The sequence below is a fragment of the Pelmatolapia mariae genome, linkage group LG7 (genome assembly GCF_036321145.2).
Source record: "Pelmatolapia mariae isolate MD_Pm_ZW linkage group LG7, Pm_UMD_F_2, whole genome shotgun sequence".
Classification (NCBI taxonomy): Eukaryota; Metazoa; Chordata; class Actinopteri; order Cichliformes; family Cichlidae; genus Pelmatolapia; species Pelmatolapia mariae.
The window spans coordinates 17,379,723-17,395,173 of record NC_086233.1 but is presented as its reverse complement, the minus strand read 5'-3'; the positions used below and the strand labels follow the sequence as shown (position 1 = coordinate 17,395,173).

Sequence of the window (15,451 nt, the reverse complement as noted above, 5' to 3'; positions counted from 1 at the left end):
ATCAGAAAACAGGAAATAGGGGAAAATGAACTCCCGTCACAGAGGTTCCCCATTCCCTGCAGTGCACCTCACTTCCTGTCACATAACTTCCCACCACTCATTTTGACTCTTTACACACAGACACACACACACACACACACACGTACTTACACATTCCCACAGCTATTTTAATGACAAATAAGCCAAATATTAGTGATACTGATACAAAACCTGCTTTAACAATGAGCTACAGTTGAATGGCTTGTTAGTGTTTTTGTTTTTTATATAGACCCAGCGGTGTGAGACTGCACTGTCCTAGATAGTTACGCTCCTCCTGTGTCCTGCCCTCGATCTCTCTGAATAGCTCCACACACAGCAACACCACACAGATGAAAGCGCGCCTGCTCAGTTAGGCGATTGAAGCTGTTCAAATACAGAACTCCAAATCCATCTGTTTCCTCCCTTTCTAACAAGTACCATTTCATCAGCGGAAGGATGCACAAATACACCCACATGTGTGTGTGCTGGAGAGCGAGACTCGGGAGATCATTGTTTACAAGCTGGGATGTGGATTCCCACACAGAAATGGTGCTGATCAGTCAGATGCCTATGCTTTTATGGGCAAATTATGGGAAACATCATTTAAATGTCTGTTTCAATGGGTTTTTTTGATTTTGCTTTTTGCTTCATGTGTTTTCTTCCATGCATCTGTGTGTGTTTAGACTTGTTGACAGATTCCACTAGCTGTGTTGCCTACAGTGCGCCTCACTGAAAGTGACTGAGATCAGAAGGCACATTTTCTTTTTGGACAACTCCCTTTCCACACAACAGAAAATTGAAAAGGTGATGCTCACGTTGATCAGCTGTTAAAGCTTTAAGGTTTTGCCCAACAAAAACAAACACTTTCCTTTGGTCTATCCGGTTTGTAGATTTCTTTTACAAGCTTGCTGTTACACTTGATTTTACAAACAGAACAGTTTCGTGCTGGTTTCTAAACTAAATATATAGCACAAGATCAACTTTTATAGTGCCAGCAACTGTGAACACTTACTTCTCAGTAAATCTTTCTTTCATTCCAGGGACTTTTTATAAAATATATACTGCTGATCAAGTCATATGAACCAGGATTAACCACAATATCATAAATTACAAGTAAATCAAACCAGTATTCTTCCAAGTGCTCTTGGAAGTCTTCTTGTGTAGTGATTGTGTAATGAAAACAAAAACCTCCCAGTTGTTATGAATAGGAAACTTGCCATGGAGTCCACAGCTGTTTCTCTGTTCTAGGCTTGTAAACATCTTAAGTTTAGGCATTTCAACATCAGAGTCTATGAGACCATGCAGCAACCTCTGGAGTTGAAAAAGACAAAGATTGGTATGGCGGTATCAAAAATGAGAGCTACCAAATCTAGCAAAAACCCATCCCGTATGGTACGTTTTTGCTAGTTTTGCTAGTTGTCTTCTTTGCAAGCTACACAGTCAAGCTACATAGAAACCTGTTCAGTTTTAAAGTAGTGCTGTCAGTGTTAATCTTGTTAAAATTACATTAACGCCATAACCGCATTAACGCGGCAAATCTCCATTAGCGAGTTAATGCGAATCGCCCCGTGCGTGGGGCTGCACGGCGTTAACGAGCTAACCGCGCACAGGGCGATCCGCGTTAACGAGCTAATGGAGATTTCCCGCGTTAATGCGTCATTTAAAAAAATATGTATACATCACTATTTTAAAGACAAACTATGGAATACCATCATTATGGTATGGTCGGTGATAGCCACCAAAAATATACAGCTAGGGGACTTAGTACATGTATTGTTTTTGTTTAGTTTTTTTTTTATCAATAATTTGGTGATTCAAACATGCTACCATTAAAGCTTTAAAACATGGAGCTGTCTTTTATAAAGTGTGGAACTGATCAATTTCTCAAGCTGCAATAAAAGGAACTGCACTTCCTCGTTGGTTGCATTTGTTGGTGCCACCGTGCTGATATTAAACAGACCTTATGTTTATGTTTTTTCTCATTATCACAAAGTAGTGCTCCAACCAATGGGAAGGTTGATTCATTTTGATGTTAATCAGGGTTAATTGAAGAGAAACTGAGCATAATTTCTGTTTTATACATTCTCTTACTTTGCCATCCTGATCTCAGTACATTTCGTTTAGCCCTGCAGGGGAGCCCAGAAATACCCTGCTGTGAATTTGTACTGAATACAGATCAAAATGATAAATTATGTAAGGCTCTGGAGTACAATACCTTCACATAACTCACAGAGTAAATCTCACAGTTGCCAAGTTTGCTGCGTGTGCTGCAGGCATATGGGTTGTTATAAACAAACATAAAGAAAGATATATGGAGAGAGGAGTGATATGGTACAGCGAAATTTTATATTGATTTCTCAGATACACAAGGACCCACAGGAGGAGCTACAGGTTTGGAGCTATGTAAGGTAAACCGTAAGAGTGATATAATGGAGCCGTGGGTCCATGCAAAATAATATGCCACATATAAGAAAATATACTGGTAAATGTGATCTTTAGAAGGTCAGGGACAGTGAGCATTTATTCTGATCTCCAGTGTATTCAATGCAATATTTATGCTGTTCCTTGTGAAGCCAGAGGAGAATATATGGGATTTTCATTGACACCAAATGGGTTTTATTGTCCACAAAGTCTGAATTTGAGTCAGCTGAAGAGCAGACTTCTGATTTTATGCAAAAGCTTGGACACCCCTTGGGAAATTACAGACGTTTTTGTTTTTTGGTGCAGGGGTATTGTAAGAGTCATTCTAATAGCATATAGCTTATATAATGAATTCTGGAATAAGCCATCGTGTATAATGTGTTTTTTCCACCATCTGTCCCATAACCCCAAAGCAGAATATAAACAGCTGGCAAGGCGGTGTTCTTTAATCGAATACTGCTTCTTTTTCTCTCTTCAAGTACTTTGAAAATTGTTGCTAGAGTCCATTTTTGTCTTCATCTATCATTATCTGTTGTTTAGCAAAACAGTTAGCACATCCAGGTGTTCCTTTACATGCTATTGTGACAAAGTGGTTAGGCATGAACTCATTTACCACTTGTCCCTTAACCATATTGATAATTTATTCCTTGTTATTTTACAGTCAACCCTAATGCTTTAATTAATACATTGCTGGTTTAACTTTGCTTAACATTAGTGGTGCAACGGATCACGGTTGATCCGTAATCCGAACCGATCCCACTCCACGGTTCGGCACGCACGTGATCCGAAGATTCGAAAAAGAAGGGGAAAAAGTATGTGTATGGTGCACGTGGTCAGTCTGTCAAGCGATAGTTATGGCCAGCGCTAGCGGTCCAAGTGGAGGAGCAGAGGAGTTTGCGGCATTTAAGCAGCCCTTTGCTGCCCAATCCGACCGGGCTAAAGCTATTACAAAAGCTACTGGGGTGTTTAGCTGCAGACGGGAGGCCGTATTCCCTTGTGAAAAACAAGGGGTTTAAACTATGATGAACGTGCTTGAGCCACGCTATGATATCCCGTTGTGCGTCCACTTCAGTGACAAGATTGTACCCAGGCATGTATGAGCAGGAAAAGTTTAAAGTTATGGCTGAACTGTCCCAGGCATCTTCTGTTGCCCAACTACAAATGGGTGGACCTCCAGGTCAATGGAAAGCTACGTGACCATGACCGCTTATTATATCACAGCGGAGTGGTAGATACAAAGCCCTGTACTGCCCTATATTGCACCTTAATTTGTTTTTATATAATTGCGTGGAATGAGTCTTGAGTTGAATGTTTTTAATAGGCAAAAAATACTTAAATAAGTTAATAAGTAAATGTTAAAATTTTGTCTTTTTTTTTTTTTGCTGATCCGAAAATTGATCCGATCCGTGACTTAAAACCGTGATCCGATCCGAACCGTGAGATTTTTGATCTGTTGCACCACTACTTAACATACTATCCCAGATGTTTTTTTGTGGTAGTTGCATCCATTACATCCATGTTTTTAAAAGCAAATACTATTAACCATTAGGTCATTTGAATTTTCTTCTGTTCACAGGCAAATCCCTGATAATATATATTTCTTTATGTTGCTTTGGATATACTTACCATGTTTTTCCTTTAATCAGGTCCTATATCTAAACCAGGTGTGTGAGAAGGGCTGCCCCAGTACTTCCTGTTTATATAGGGTCATGAGGTCATTGATTGCATCACTGGGTGTAACCAAATGAAGGGTTTTTCATTTTGTATAGTATTGTTTATTTTCTTTAAAATAGCCTTTTGAGTTGTATTGTATGCCGTGTTTTACTTTCCAAACCATTTAGCTGAGTAAATGAGTTTGTCAATTTCATGCATAATCTTATTCCTGTTCTTTGTTTAGAATCGTATTGTTTGGTCTGACCTATTTTTTTTTCGATGGTAGAGACTAATGAGGTTCAGGTGTGTGTAAAGTCCTTTATAAAGCAATTGGGATTTTTGCCTACCAGGTTGGTTGTTTCATGGTAGAATGGAGATGCCAGAAATAAAGTATACTTAAAAGAAACTTGACTAGTATGCTGATGCTGTCCACTTATCACCTTCCTTGCTGTTTATGTTATGCTACCTCACAGTTATAGACATTGATTTTTGTGAAGAGGTCACAGGTGAGGGTATTTTTTTTGATGTTTGCACATCAGGGCTGCACAGTGGAATGCCCCACCGCATACCTTTCTACATAGTTAAGCTATGTATTATATGTTCGCAGGGTTTAATGTGATGTTTGCCTGCTGTTAAGTCTTGGATAAATATCTTGCCTTATCCTTTTTTTTTAGTGGATAAGATTCACTTCTTTAGTCTTTTGTTTTAATTTGTGTGAGACTATGAGATATAATCATTTAGGATTGTTTTCTTTGGGAATCCTAAAAAGTTTAGATTTTAAAAAGAAAGGGAACTAATAAAGCAAAGTCAGCACCTTTAGAAAGCAACTTAGTGTTATTCTTTATTTTTTTAACTTACTTTTAATGCTAAACTCCTCTTCTACCTCGTCATTAGTTAGAAATAAGTAAAAGGGAGCAGTGGCTATCAGGTTTGAAATTCAAAGCTGTGCTTCTTTGGATTTTTTTAAAAATATTGTATACTGGGGGTTCATTTAAAAAAAAAAAACAAAAAAAAAAAAAACGGTGAAAAATATCTACCTATCTAAATATCATCTTGGCCCCATGGCATCTCTCACTGTCAGACCTGATCGTCGCTCTGCAGTTCACCTTTTTTTTGCTCCAAGTGTGTAATCTAGAAATAACACTTTTTAGTAACCCTTCTTCAAAAATGCGCCCAGCAAAAATGATACGAACACTGTGAAGCTCATGTTCCTGTTGCTCTTCCATTCCTTTCTCTGTCTATGCAAAGAGAACAAAGCAACACTCATTCTGTTGTTTAGGACTTGTAAGGTAGTCATTTTAGATCCAAATATGTCACAGTTATTATCTTTAATTTACACTGATGGCACTTGTGTCAGATAGAAGTCGCAGGCATAAAAGTTACAAGGCCACCCGCTTAGATCATGAGGAAATATGCACGACTTCATCTTCTCTGTTGATATTGATATTTGCTGCATTTTTTAGAAACTCTTTTTTGCTAGATTCAATTGCTCTTCAGGCTTCTTCAGCACCTTCCCTTTTTTCTTTTTTTTTCCCTTTCTGATAAGCATCAAGCAAAAAAAAAAAAAAAATGTGGGAACTCTTGCTCGAGCTCGGAGTGAGGAGCACCTCCATCTGTACTGTTCAGCACCCAGCAGCAACACCATGGGAGTCTGTGCGCTGTGCGAGACACTGAGAGACACTGTGTTCCTTCAAATGTTCTGTCAGAGTTTTGTTTAACTTGTGCATATGACTTTGTCAGGCGACTTTGCAGTTATAATATCCAAAACCACTCTGGGAGAAAATCTTTGACTGTTCCCAGTTGATTGTCGTCTGTTTTCTGGAGCTTAATACAGCCCAGGGCTGTATTAAGTACACATGTGGGCCTAAATGCGGGGATGCTAACACTTTAGAGCCAATCCTCCGATGTATGGGTGGGGGGTATGGTACTACAGGGCCCCCACCATGTTTGTTTTGAATTCAGGGGCAACATAACTGGTAGCGTATCCCCTGTCCAAGTGTTATTGACCCATTGATGTAAGTCAGCTTGATTGGGCGGCACAGCTTGTGGGTCTTTGCTCGTGCTTTAAGAGGACCACCTCAACAAAGTCTAGGCTCCGTGTTCATGCATACAAATTCTTGCAGTGCACCGACTCATTGTAGCCGCCACAGTTGGAGAAGAAAGTGGGTGATTGCATGCCAGATGCAGGTGAGAGACCCATTAACAGTTGGCACATTTGCACACATCAAAGGTCAGTGGTTTATGGATAGAGAAGCACTACCCCTGGGTATCGCTGCCAAATCTCTAGTGACCTCCGTAGCCTCCCTCTGTGGACCACTTAAATTCCACATGGCCGTTTAACAAATTATGCCTATTGTTCATATGACAATGGAGCCTCTGTGACTGAATGGATAGCAGTGACCCTTACATGGGCTGTGACTGAATTCCACGCATTCCAATATGAAGAATGTGAAGTGGAATTAAATAAAGTAAGAGACACATAAAGGTTTTATTGGTCTTCTTTAAGCTTTATTTAAGTAGAGTTCTGTGCAGAGGCTAAATGTGAATGAGAGCAAAGAGAAAGTGAGTAATTAAAGGAGAAGTGAGAAACTGTGCTTTTTTATTGCAAGGGCAAAGTTAGGGAAAGAGCAATAAAAAGCTGAGGAATAGCGTTTTTGAGGAGGATAATTTGAAGCAATACAGTTCTGCTTCTGTAATGACATGTTTCTCTACCCAAAAAATCCAACTTCCTGGCTCTGCCTGTCCTCTAATTTTTTCTGTCTCTAGAGCTGGTCTTGTCAGAGAAAAGAGAATTATAGATTCCTGACAAGAAAGAAAATGTCGTGTACGTTATTTCAGAAGTGTGTATGCATAATTTAGCTACCTTGGTTGATAGCTGTGAAGCAAGAAGACTGACAACACTTTTTTGTATACTGTTTGACATCAGAATGAACAAGCTTTCAGTACATCATGTTCAAATGAAAGTTCAAACGTTTGCTTTGAAGTTACGTTCCAACCACAAGCTTTTAATGGCATATTGTTCGGTTTATTTAGTATAGAAGTTTCTCATGCGGCACCAAGCACACATTCATCAAGAGTTGTATATACTAAATGTCGCAAGGTTGACAAGTGGTTGCTGGTGGTTGTTGCCAGGTGAAATCGGTTGCAGAGTAATAGATTTGTATTTTCTAATTCGTTTTTATTTTAATTTCATTTTGACTTTTTATTTTTAATTCAGTTTAGTTTTATTGAGTCTCTTTTTTGTTTAGTTTTTATTACTAACACTTTATTAAAGTGTTAGTTTCAGAGGCAAGATTTAGTCAAATTTAGTAAATTTTAGTAAAATCAGCACTGGTGTATATAATACCAATAAAAAAAACAAAATTTTATGAAAGCAGTTGAGTCTCAGTCTTGTGGACATCTTGTGGTTCACAAAACTGTATTAGTTAGTTGTTTTTTTTTCCAGAAGTTTAGTGTTTTATTTTTGTCATATTGTGTCTTTTAGTTTGTAGTTTAGTTTTAGTGAACTATAATTACCCTGGTCGCTAGCAGATTGCTTTGGTGACGTGTAGCTTAGATGGAAGATGGCAACTTGTCTGCAAACGCTTGCCAACTAATAACAAAGCAGTAGTAAAACTTGAAATATTGCAACTCAAAGTGGAAACAGAGAACTTTTACCTTCAAGTTTAAGGTTGTTCTCCAACGCTGCGGCTAAAAAACTTTCAGAAAAATTGTACTTTCAAGGCCACCAATCACTGAATGCACATTTTTCCCTCACCGGTGGTTGCCAGGAGGTCACTTGCTGGTCTCTAGACCCATGTTATCTGGGCCTTATTCACCCAACTCTACATTCTCACACATCCGAAATAACAGACAATTTAGTTGTGTGGTTTGTTGTCATGTGATTGCAAAACCTCAATAATGTTTGCTTGAAGCGCTCTAAAACTGGCTCTGAAAACACATATACATGTATATTAGCCTTTCCATTTGTTTCTGCCGTTTGTCCACACTAACAGAGTTTTAGGTCAAAGAAAGAACTCCAGAGTTGATGTGTAGATGAGGTAGACTGAGTTTGTGACGTCTAATATCACAGTGTTTACATGAGGTGGTTACTCTGAAACTGTAGAGTACAGCACAGAGAAGAAGGTTCGGATTGGTTTGGTTTGTGTTCATTTGTGTTTTTATGTGAATGGAGCCTTTATAATGACATGATTATTTATTTATTTATTTGAGGACTTTTATTCTTCCATTCCCTTCCTGAAGGAACAGCGTGGTATTTGACATTTAAAGGGGACTTTTCCATCTGGATTATATAAGAAATTGCTAAAAGGAGATGGAAAGTGAAAACTTGTGGCGAGCTTAACATGTATTATGTGTCTGTGCGTCATGCTTAGAACATGCATTTTTCCACAAAGGATTGATCCCATTTGCTTGAGTAAAATCTCAGTGTAGTTGATGGAGATGTGTTTGTACTTGTGAGTTAGCGGGTTGCTAGAATCTGACCAGCAGTCTATGGCTCGATTGGAACAGATTTTGCTGTGTAAGCGTTCGCTTAAACGTCAACAGCAGAGTATGGGCTTTTCATACTCTAATCCTTACATTGTCTCTTTGATATGTGTTGTACACAGCCGTGCACGACTGTGTTCATTTACTGTCAACCTGCATGTTGGTATAGGAAGGACAGAATAGTAAAAGAGTGAGGTGGTCAGGAGGGAAGCCTCCAGTATAATGACAGTATGCTAATAAGCTGATCAGCAGGCGCCTGATCCTGCTCAAATGGAACACAACATGTTCCATAAAGGCTGTCATCTAAGCAGCTGTGCAGAATGTAACATTTTGATCAGGCTATAATACCACTTTCTTACTCAAAGTACTGCAAAACCAGAGTTATTTTAGTTTTGTGCTTTCCAATTATTAGAATTTTCTTTCCTTTTTTCAGTTTAGTTTCATTTCAGTTAGTTTCCAGAGTGAGTTTGCGCTTTTCAGTTTTGTTTTTATTCTTTGAAAGTTCACTTTCAGATTTATTAGATTTATTAGTTTCGGAGTTAATCTGTCATGTAATTATAATTTTTCAGGGGCTTTTTTAATATTCACAGTAGGTATTTCAATAAAAAACAGCACTTTTTGGAGACACAGTCGAGTACACTGTCGCAAGTATTAATAAACAGATGCACAAATCTTCAAAAACTAAAACACTGGTCAAAAATAAAGAGTATCACAATGGACTTTCTCTGTTAAGTCGGGCTTTCTGCTGTGGGGTCTGTGTGCCTTCACATAAAAACGGGCATTTCAAAGGTCATATGACTCTTTTTCCACACAAAATGATCCCCCTGAGTGCCGCCTACTACAGTCAGACATTATCAAATGAAGATGATAACATGGTGATAAAACCCTGTAAAGAACATAAACAGTAAAACGAAACACTGTTGCAAATAATGCAAGTTAATCTGGTGATTAGTCACACAGAGCAGTAAAATCAACCCTTTAATTTGAGTTAATTGTTTTACTGCTGAGTGCCCTCTACATGATGCAGTTTAGCAAGTTTAAGAAGTTAAGTTGAGTCTTGTATTTTTTTCTCTTTTGAACCTAGAACCTAGTTTGCACAGTTGTCATCTGCTCATTTTTTAAATTGTTTGTTTACAGTTTATTAGCAGACAGAGCCGCTGCTGTGTACTGGGATTGCAGCCCTGGTTTGTGGCGGGTGGCATCCTAACATAGCTGAGCTATGCAGCCAATTGTTTTTTTATACCTAATAAAAATTTAATTAAATACTTTAACCAACTAGTATTTCTGGAGCAAAGCAACTTTGAAATATCCAGTCCAATTCAGCCAAGCCAACTTTATTTATAAAGCACTTTAAAAACAGCTAGCACTGACCAAAGTGCTGAACCTTAAACAAGACAAAGTATAAATACTAAAAATAAAAAGACAATAACAGTAAACAATATAATAAAGTTAACAATTCTATAATGGGTTTAAAGCCAAACCAAAGAGGTGGGTGTTCAGACCAGATTTAAAAATATCGACATTGAGGAGACCTTTCTAATTTCTAATGGTCACAATTGTTCCACAATTTGGGATCTGCAAAAACAAATAAAAGAATTTTAAAATGAACTCTAAAATGGACAGGCAGCCAGTGCAGTGAGGATAAAATGGGAGTACCAGTTAAAAGCTAAAGACGTGACAAGGATGACTGGCTAATACCAATGTACAACGAGTTACAGTAATCCAGCTGAGTTGTAATAAAAGCATGGATTTCACTGCTGATCTCACTTTAAAACCCAATTCAGTTTTAATTCAGTTTTATTTATATAGCACCAAACCACAACAACACTCACCTCAAGGCACTTTATATCGTATAGTAAAGATACAACAATACTGGAGAGAAAACCCCAACAATCAGATGGCCTACTTTGAGCAAGACCTTGATGACAGTGGGAAGGAAAAACTCCCTTTCAACAGGAAGAAACCTCAGACAGAGACATAAATCTGTGAGAGGATTTTGTAAAGCCATGGCAGGCTGTTATCCAGGACTGAATTAAGCCATAGTGTTGTGTATCATTCTTTTTATTCTTTATTTCTTTGGGTTTTTTTTCAAATGCCTCTCTCCTCATTCATTTAATAAAGGTTTCAAAATAACTGCTCAAAGGTGTTACCACGAAAGCTGCCGAGCAGCGAGACTTGCCTCTGGAAGGACTTTCAAAGCAGCTGCTTGTTACTTTACATAATGGATATGACTGTGCATGTGCCCTTTGTGGCATTTTAATATTACATTTGAAGACAACACTGTCAAAGGTCCCTCTGTGCTTTTCTCAAGTGGCTGTTTCATAAGCGAAGGCTCCCTCTCATCTCTCTCCCTTCGTCACTGCTGATTTGCGCTCTTCCTCTAATCAAAGCTTAAGAGGAGTTCATCTCCTCTCCTCCCCCTCCATCTCGCATATCTGTTTGTCTCTGGCCAACGGTGTCACACAGGCTCGCCTGTTCTCTTTCTGTCTCTAGGCTTGTATAATGAGCTCTGCTTGGGACAGGACATTCTCCAGTTTGGCCTTTTACTCTCTGGCCAAGAGGGAGTGGGAGGCATGAATAAGAGGAGGAAGAAAAGAACGCATAGATAGATGTAAGTAGTCTGTCACTATAGCAGCATACAGGGGTAGGTTGAATGTGTTCAAAGAGAAAATTTGGATCGGCTAACTTAATTACCCTCTGCATGGGACAATAAAGAGTATGAGTAGGTTGAGATGGTTTCACGGTTCCCCGTCTCTCTGCTGCTTCATGATTACAGTCCTGGACATGAAACCTGCATATCATGGTAAACAATAGTTTATTTACTTATATGTTTAACCAAAGGCTGATACTGTGTCTAAAAGTCTGTCATAAAATTATGAAGCATTTGAGTTTTTCCTACACCATGGCACACCATATTTAGTCATCAGTGGTTTTAAGGTCATTCCAACTGTCCTGTATGTGTTTGCATCAGCTACCTTATGGACTGTTTAAGGTGGCCAAATAGACTGTTGTCAGTGTCACCGAGTTGTACATTACCATGTTTTCCAGTAGGGGTCAGTGTTGATACAATTATGATCTACTGTTTAACTGAATCGTAATTAAGTATTGTATACATACTGACTCCATTATAAATACAAACATGTACTTTGCATAATATTTGCATAACATAACTAACTATTTTTTATAGGAAAACAGAATTATGAAAATATTTTGGCAACATTAAAAACATTTTAATGTCCATTTTAAGAGAAGACGTAGTGAGTCAGTAATGCCACAGGCCTGTCATTGTTAGCCTTTATTTGGAAGAGAGATATAGAGGAAGACAAATGATACGCAATGTGCTCCTTGCTATCTGATCAGTGCTTGTTGGCAGTAGCTGGGTCCAGGCTGAACACAAAATGAGCCCATGGCTTGTGAGAATGTGGACATTGCTGATAGCTTTAAAAAGAAGCTGAAGACCTGCCTGCTATTATTTAGTTTTGTCCATTTATACTGTTTTCATTGCTGTATCTTACTTGATATTGTAGAGCAGCTTGTGACTTTTGTTCTTGTTGTTCTTGATAAGTGCTGTATAAATAAACGTACTCCCTTACTTGTATGATGAGTTTGTTGCTGTTTACACCAAATCCATCGTGACTTTATTACAAATAATAAAGTCAAGCTGTCTTTTAGAGGGGAAGCTATGATCTGCCCAAGGAGACTCCAGCAGCAGTAGCAGTAGCCATCAGTTTCGGCCTATCCACTGCTTGTAATCCATACTAATGCATTTCTCAATTTCCAGATGAACGAGACACTCAGTCCTTGAGACTTTACGCTTTCTTGGAGCTGTCTAATCCCTGTGACTCTGTCTGAGATGTTTCGCTTTTAATGGCTGGCTGTGTTTGAGCAGTAATGGCCACTGTGCTCCCCTTTTCTGTGTTCGACCCTGTATCCGTGTGGAGACAATAGAGTGAGCTGTGTTGAGAATCAATACGTCTCCCTTTGTCTTTTTGTTTGTGGGGAAAGTGGAATTAGTTCCATCTTCAGAGCAGCAGTATTTTAGAGAACAACAGGCTCACTTAGTGCCTCTCTGGGTTTTAGGTCTCACTTTCAGAACTCTGAAATGTCATTGCTCTTACCATCTTAACGCTGATGGTTTGGTGTGAGTACGCCTTGCTAATTACACCCTCTCAAGTAAAATACTCTTGTGAAGTCAGAGTTAGACAAAAGCAGAAACTTGTAAAGAAACAGAGTGAAACATTAGTCTTTAGTGCTAGTTGGACAAACCTCTACTTTTCTTCTATCTTGGATACAATGTGGTCAGTTCAACAGGTCACACTGACTTCACATTCCCCATGTGGTGTTTTCACTTCTATTTCTCTCAGGTACCATTCAGGCATCTTCTACTCCATTTTCTAAAGGATTTTGATGTTGTGTTTGAATAAATAGAATAATTTACCCTTATTTACTGTAATACACCCTCTTACATCAAATCTTGTTGAACCCATTTTTTGTTAGTCAAGCACAGGAACACTAATAGCCTTTTTCCAGGAGTACCTACTTGGGTCTGCTTGGCACAGCTTTTAGGGTTTTCCATTAGGTGGTAGTACTTGGTACCAGGTACTTTTTTAGTGCCTACTCGACTGGGGTTCCAAGTGATCTGAGGCGATTTGAAAATGTGATGTCAGCAGACTGCATGCCACTGATTGGCTAGTCAGTAGTATCACTTGTTGAGTCATGAGAGCTTCTCCTTCACAAAAATCAAAGCTGCTAATTTTGAAACCTGACAATTCAGGAAATGGCTACACAAAAAACAACACGGTGGTCCCTGAGTCTGACAAAAAGCCTTAGACTGACCAGCACGTATACCAGCGCCTCGATATCCGTTGCTGTGGTGTTCATGTCTCATAGAAATGATGTCGCAAGACTTTTAGTCGCATGCTGTAACAACCATAAGCACATTACGTCGTACGAGTTTGTAAGGGAAAATGACTGAAAACAAGTCAAGTCGAGTGGAGCAGGCACTAAAAGGCTAAAAGGCTTTGCAGGAGTCCACCTGCAGACACCATTTTGACTCTTGCTTAATTCGTTCTCACTGCCCTAAATGGCCTGTACAGTCAGTACAGTCAGTGCAATACATTTATCATGATAGATTGAGTCATTACTCTGTCTGTACACTGCAGGACTTTTTTTTATTTAAAAAGCCTTTTCCACTCTGCTGCTCTTGAGAATAATCAATTCACGTGGCTGACTGACTGGAAAATAGTCACTTAAATAACTCCTAGTGATTCTTGGGTTTGAGGAAAGGCTGTCAAAAAGATTGTAAAGAAACTTGCACATCTGTATTATCTCTATAGTGCACATTTGAATGTTCAAGTAAGGTAAATAGAGCAGGCAGTTTTTAGATTTCATGTTACTGTGAGCTAGAATGACCAAAACCAACTAACACCTAGCCCCAAGTAATCGAAAACTTCCAATAAACTGCACTGCAGATTTTAGTTTTCATAGATTAATTGGAAGAAAATTCATCACAACTTGAAAATATATTGATTTTATTTTTTTTTTTTGTTTATAAGACCTCAGATGTCCTCTAGACCTATCACGCCCAGTCTTATAAAAAACTAAGTACACCTTTTCAGCTTTTAAAAGATTTAAACGGGTAAGCAACAGCCAGGTGCTACTGATCAAATTTACTTTACCGCCTCTATAAAAGCGTTGATCTGGTGCAGGAATGCGTCTATACAATGCCACAATCTTACCAGGAGTGACCCAAGAGCTACAGTTAAATTTTCATGCCAGTAAAATTAGAAAAAGACTGAACCAGTGAGGATTGTTTGGAAAGCCTCCCCTGTCTAAAAATAGCATGGCAGTGCAGCTTCGGTTGGCAAAGTTACATCTGAATGTACCACAAGACGTCAGGAACGATATTTTTTGGACAGATGAGACCAAAGCTGAGATGTTTGGACAAAATGTACGGCATCACATTTCACCTCGTACCAGTGGTTAAGCATGGTGGTGGAGGGGTGATGAATTGGGCTTGTTTTGCATCCCCAGGACCCGGGCACCTTGTGGTCATTGAGCTGACCTCTGTATAGCCTCTGTATATAATTCTAGACTCAAACATGAGGCCATCTATCTGACAGCTAACAGCTGGCTAAAATTGGGTCATGCTAAAGTACATGCAATCTCAAGCACATATCAGAATGACTTGAAAAGGAAAGAACCAAGGTGTTGCAATGCATCAGTCAAAGTCCAGCTCTCAGTCTGATAGAATACCTGAACGTCATGGCAGGAACATAAGAGGAGCTATGTGATCATTAACAAAAAAAAGTAAACCTTGCACATATCCTGATCAGTCATGCTATAAGCTTTGTTGACAATAGATAGTTTGGTAGTCATTTAGTATTAAAAAGTACTTTGCAATTCCAAATTATATTGCTACTGGGAGAACTCTCCTTTGATTGTTTTTTTAAGCTGTTATTCTCAGATTTATTAGCATTTTGTTCTGGAGGTCTTATTTTGAAAAGCAATTTGAATTCTTGCAATGTTTGCCATATTCGTTAGTACCGGCGAAAGCTTATTTGGTCCTATTATAATGCAAAAGTTTGCAGCCAGCATACACATTAAAATGAAAGCCTGTGGTTTACTTTACTTTTTTCTTGGCCTTTCTTCCTTTTGGCCCTTTGACTGCCCACTGGTGTGTTTGTCATCGAGGCAGAGGGGAGCCACCAGCTGTACACGAACTCTTCCTGACCCTGGACTGGCTGTCTATAAACTCCTGGCTGGTCAAACAAGAACTCATTGTAGGTAGCTATTCCCACAGCGACTATCATGCTGGCAAGATCAATCTGCTTTCAAATAAAAAAGAAAGCGGTCCGGCCTTACACGCGCCGCT

The 15,451-nt window shown here is 38.9% G+C and overlaps 1 protein-coding gene across 3 annotated transcripts in view; it reads left to right on the top strand.

Annotated features, from left to right (window-relative positions):
- Positions 1 to 15,451, top strand: part of dab2ipb (DAB2 interacting protein b) — a 156,796-nt gene that overhangs the window by 17,457 nt on the left and 123,888 nt on the right. Inside the window, exon 1 of one of the 3 annotated variants that reach the window (XM_063478186.1) lies at positions 11,362 to 11,380. The exons of the other annotated variants lie outside the window; for them this stretch is intronic. Coding sequence (XP_063334256.1) covers positions 11,362 to 11,380 — 19 coding nt within the window. Of the gene's footprint in view, positions 1 to 11,361; positions 11,381 to 15,451 lie in introns of those variants that run through there. 3 annotated transcript variants of the gene reach the window in all.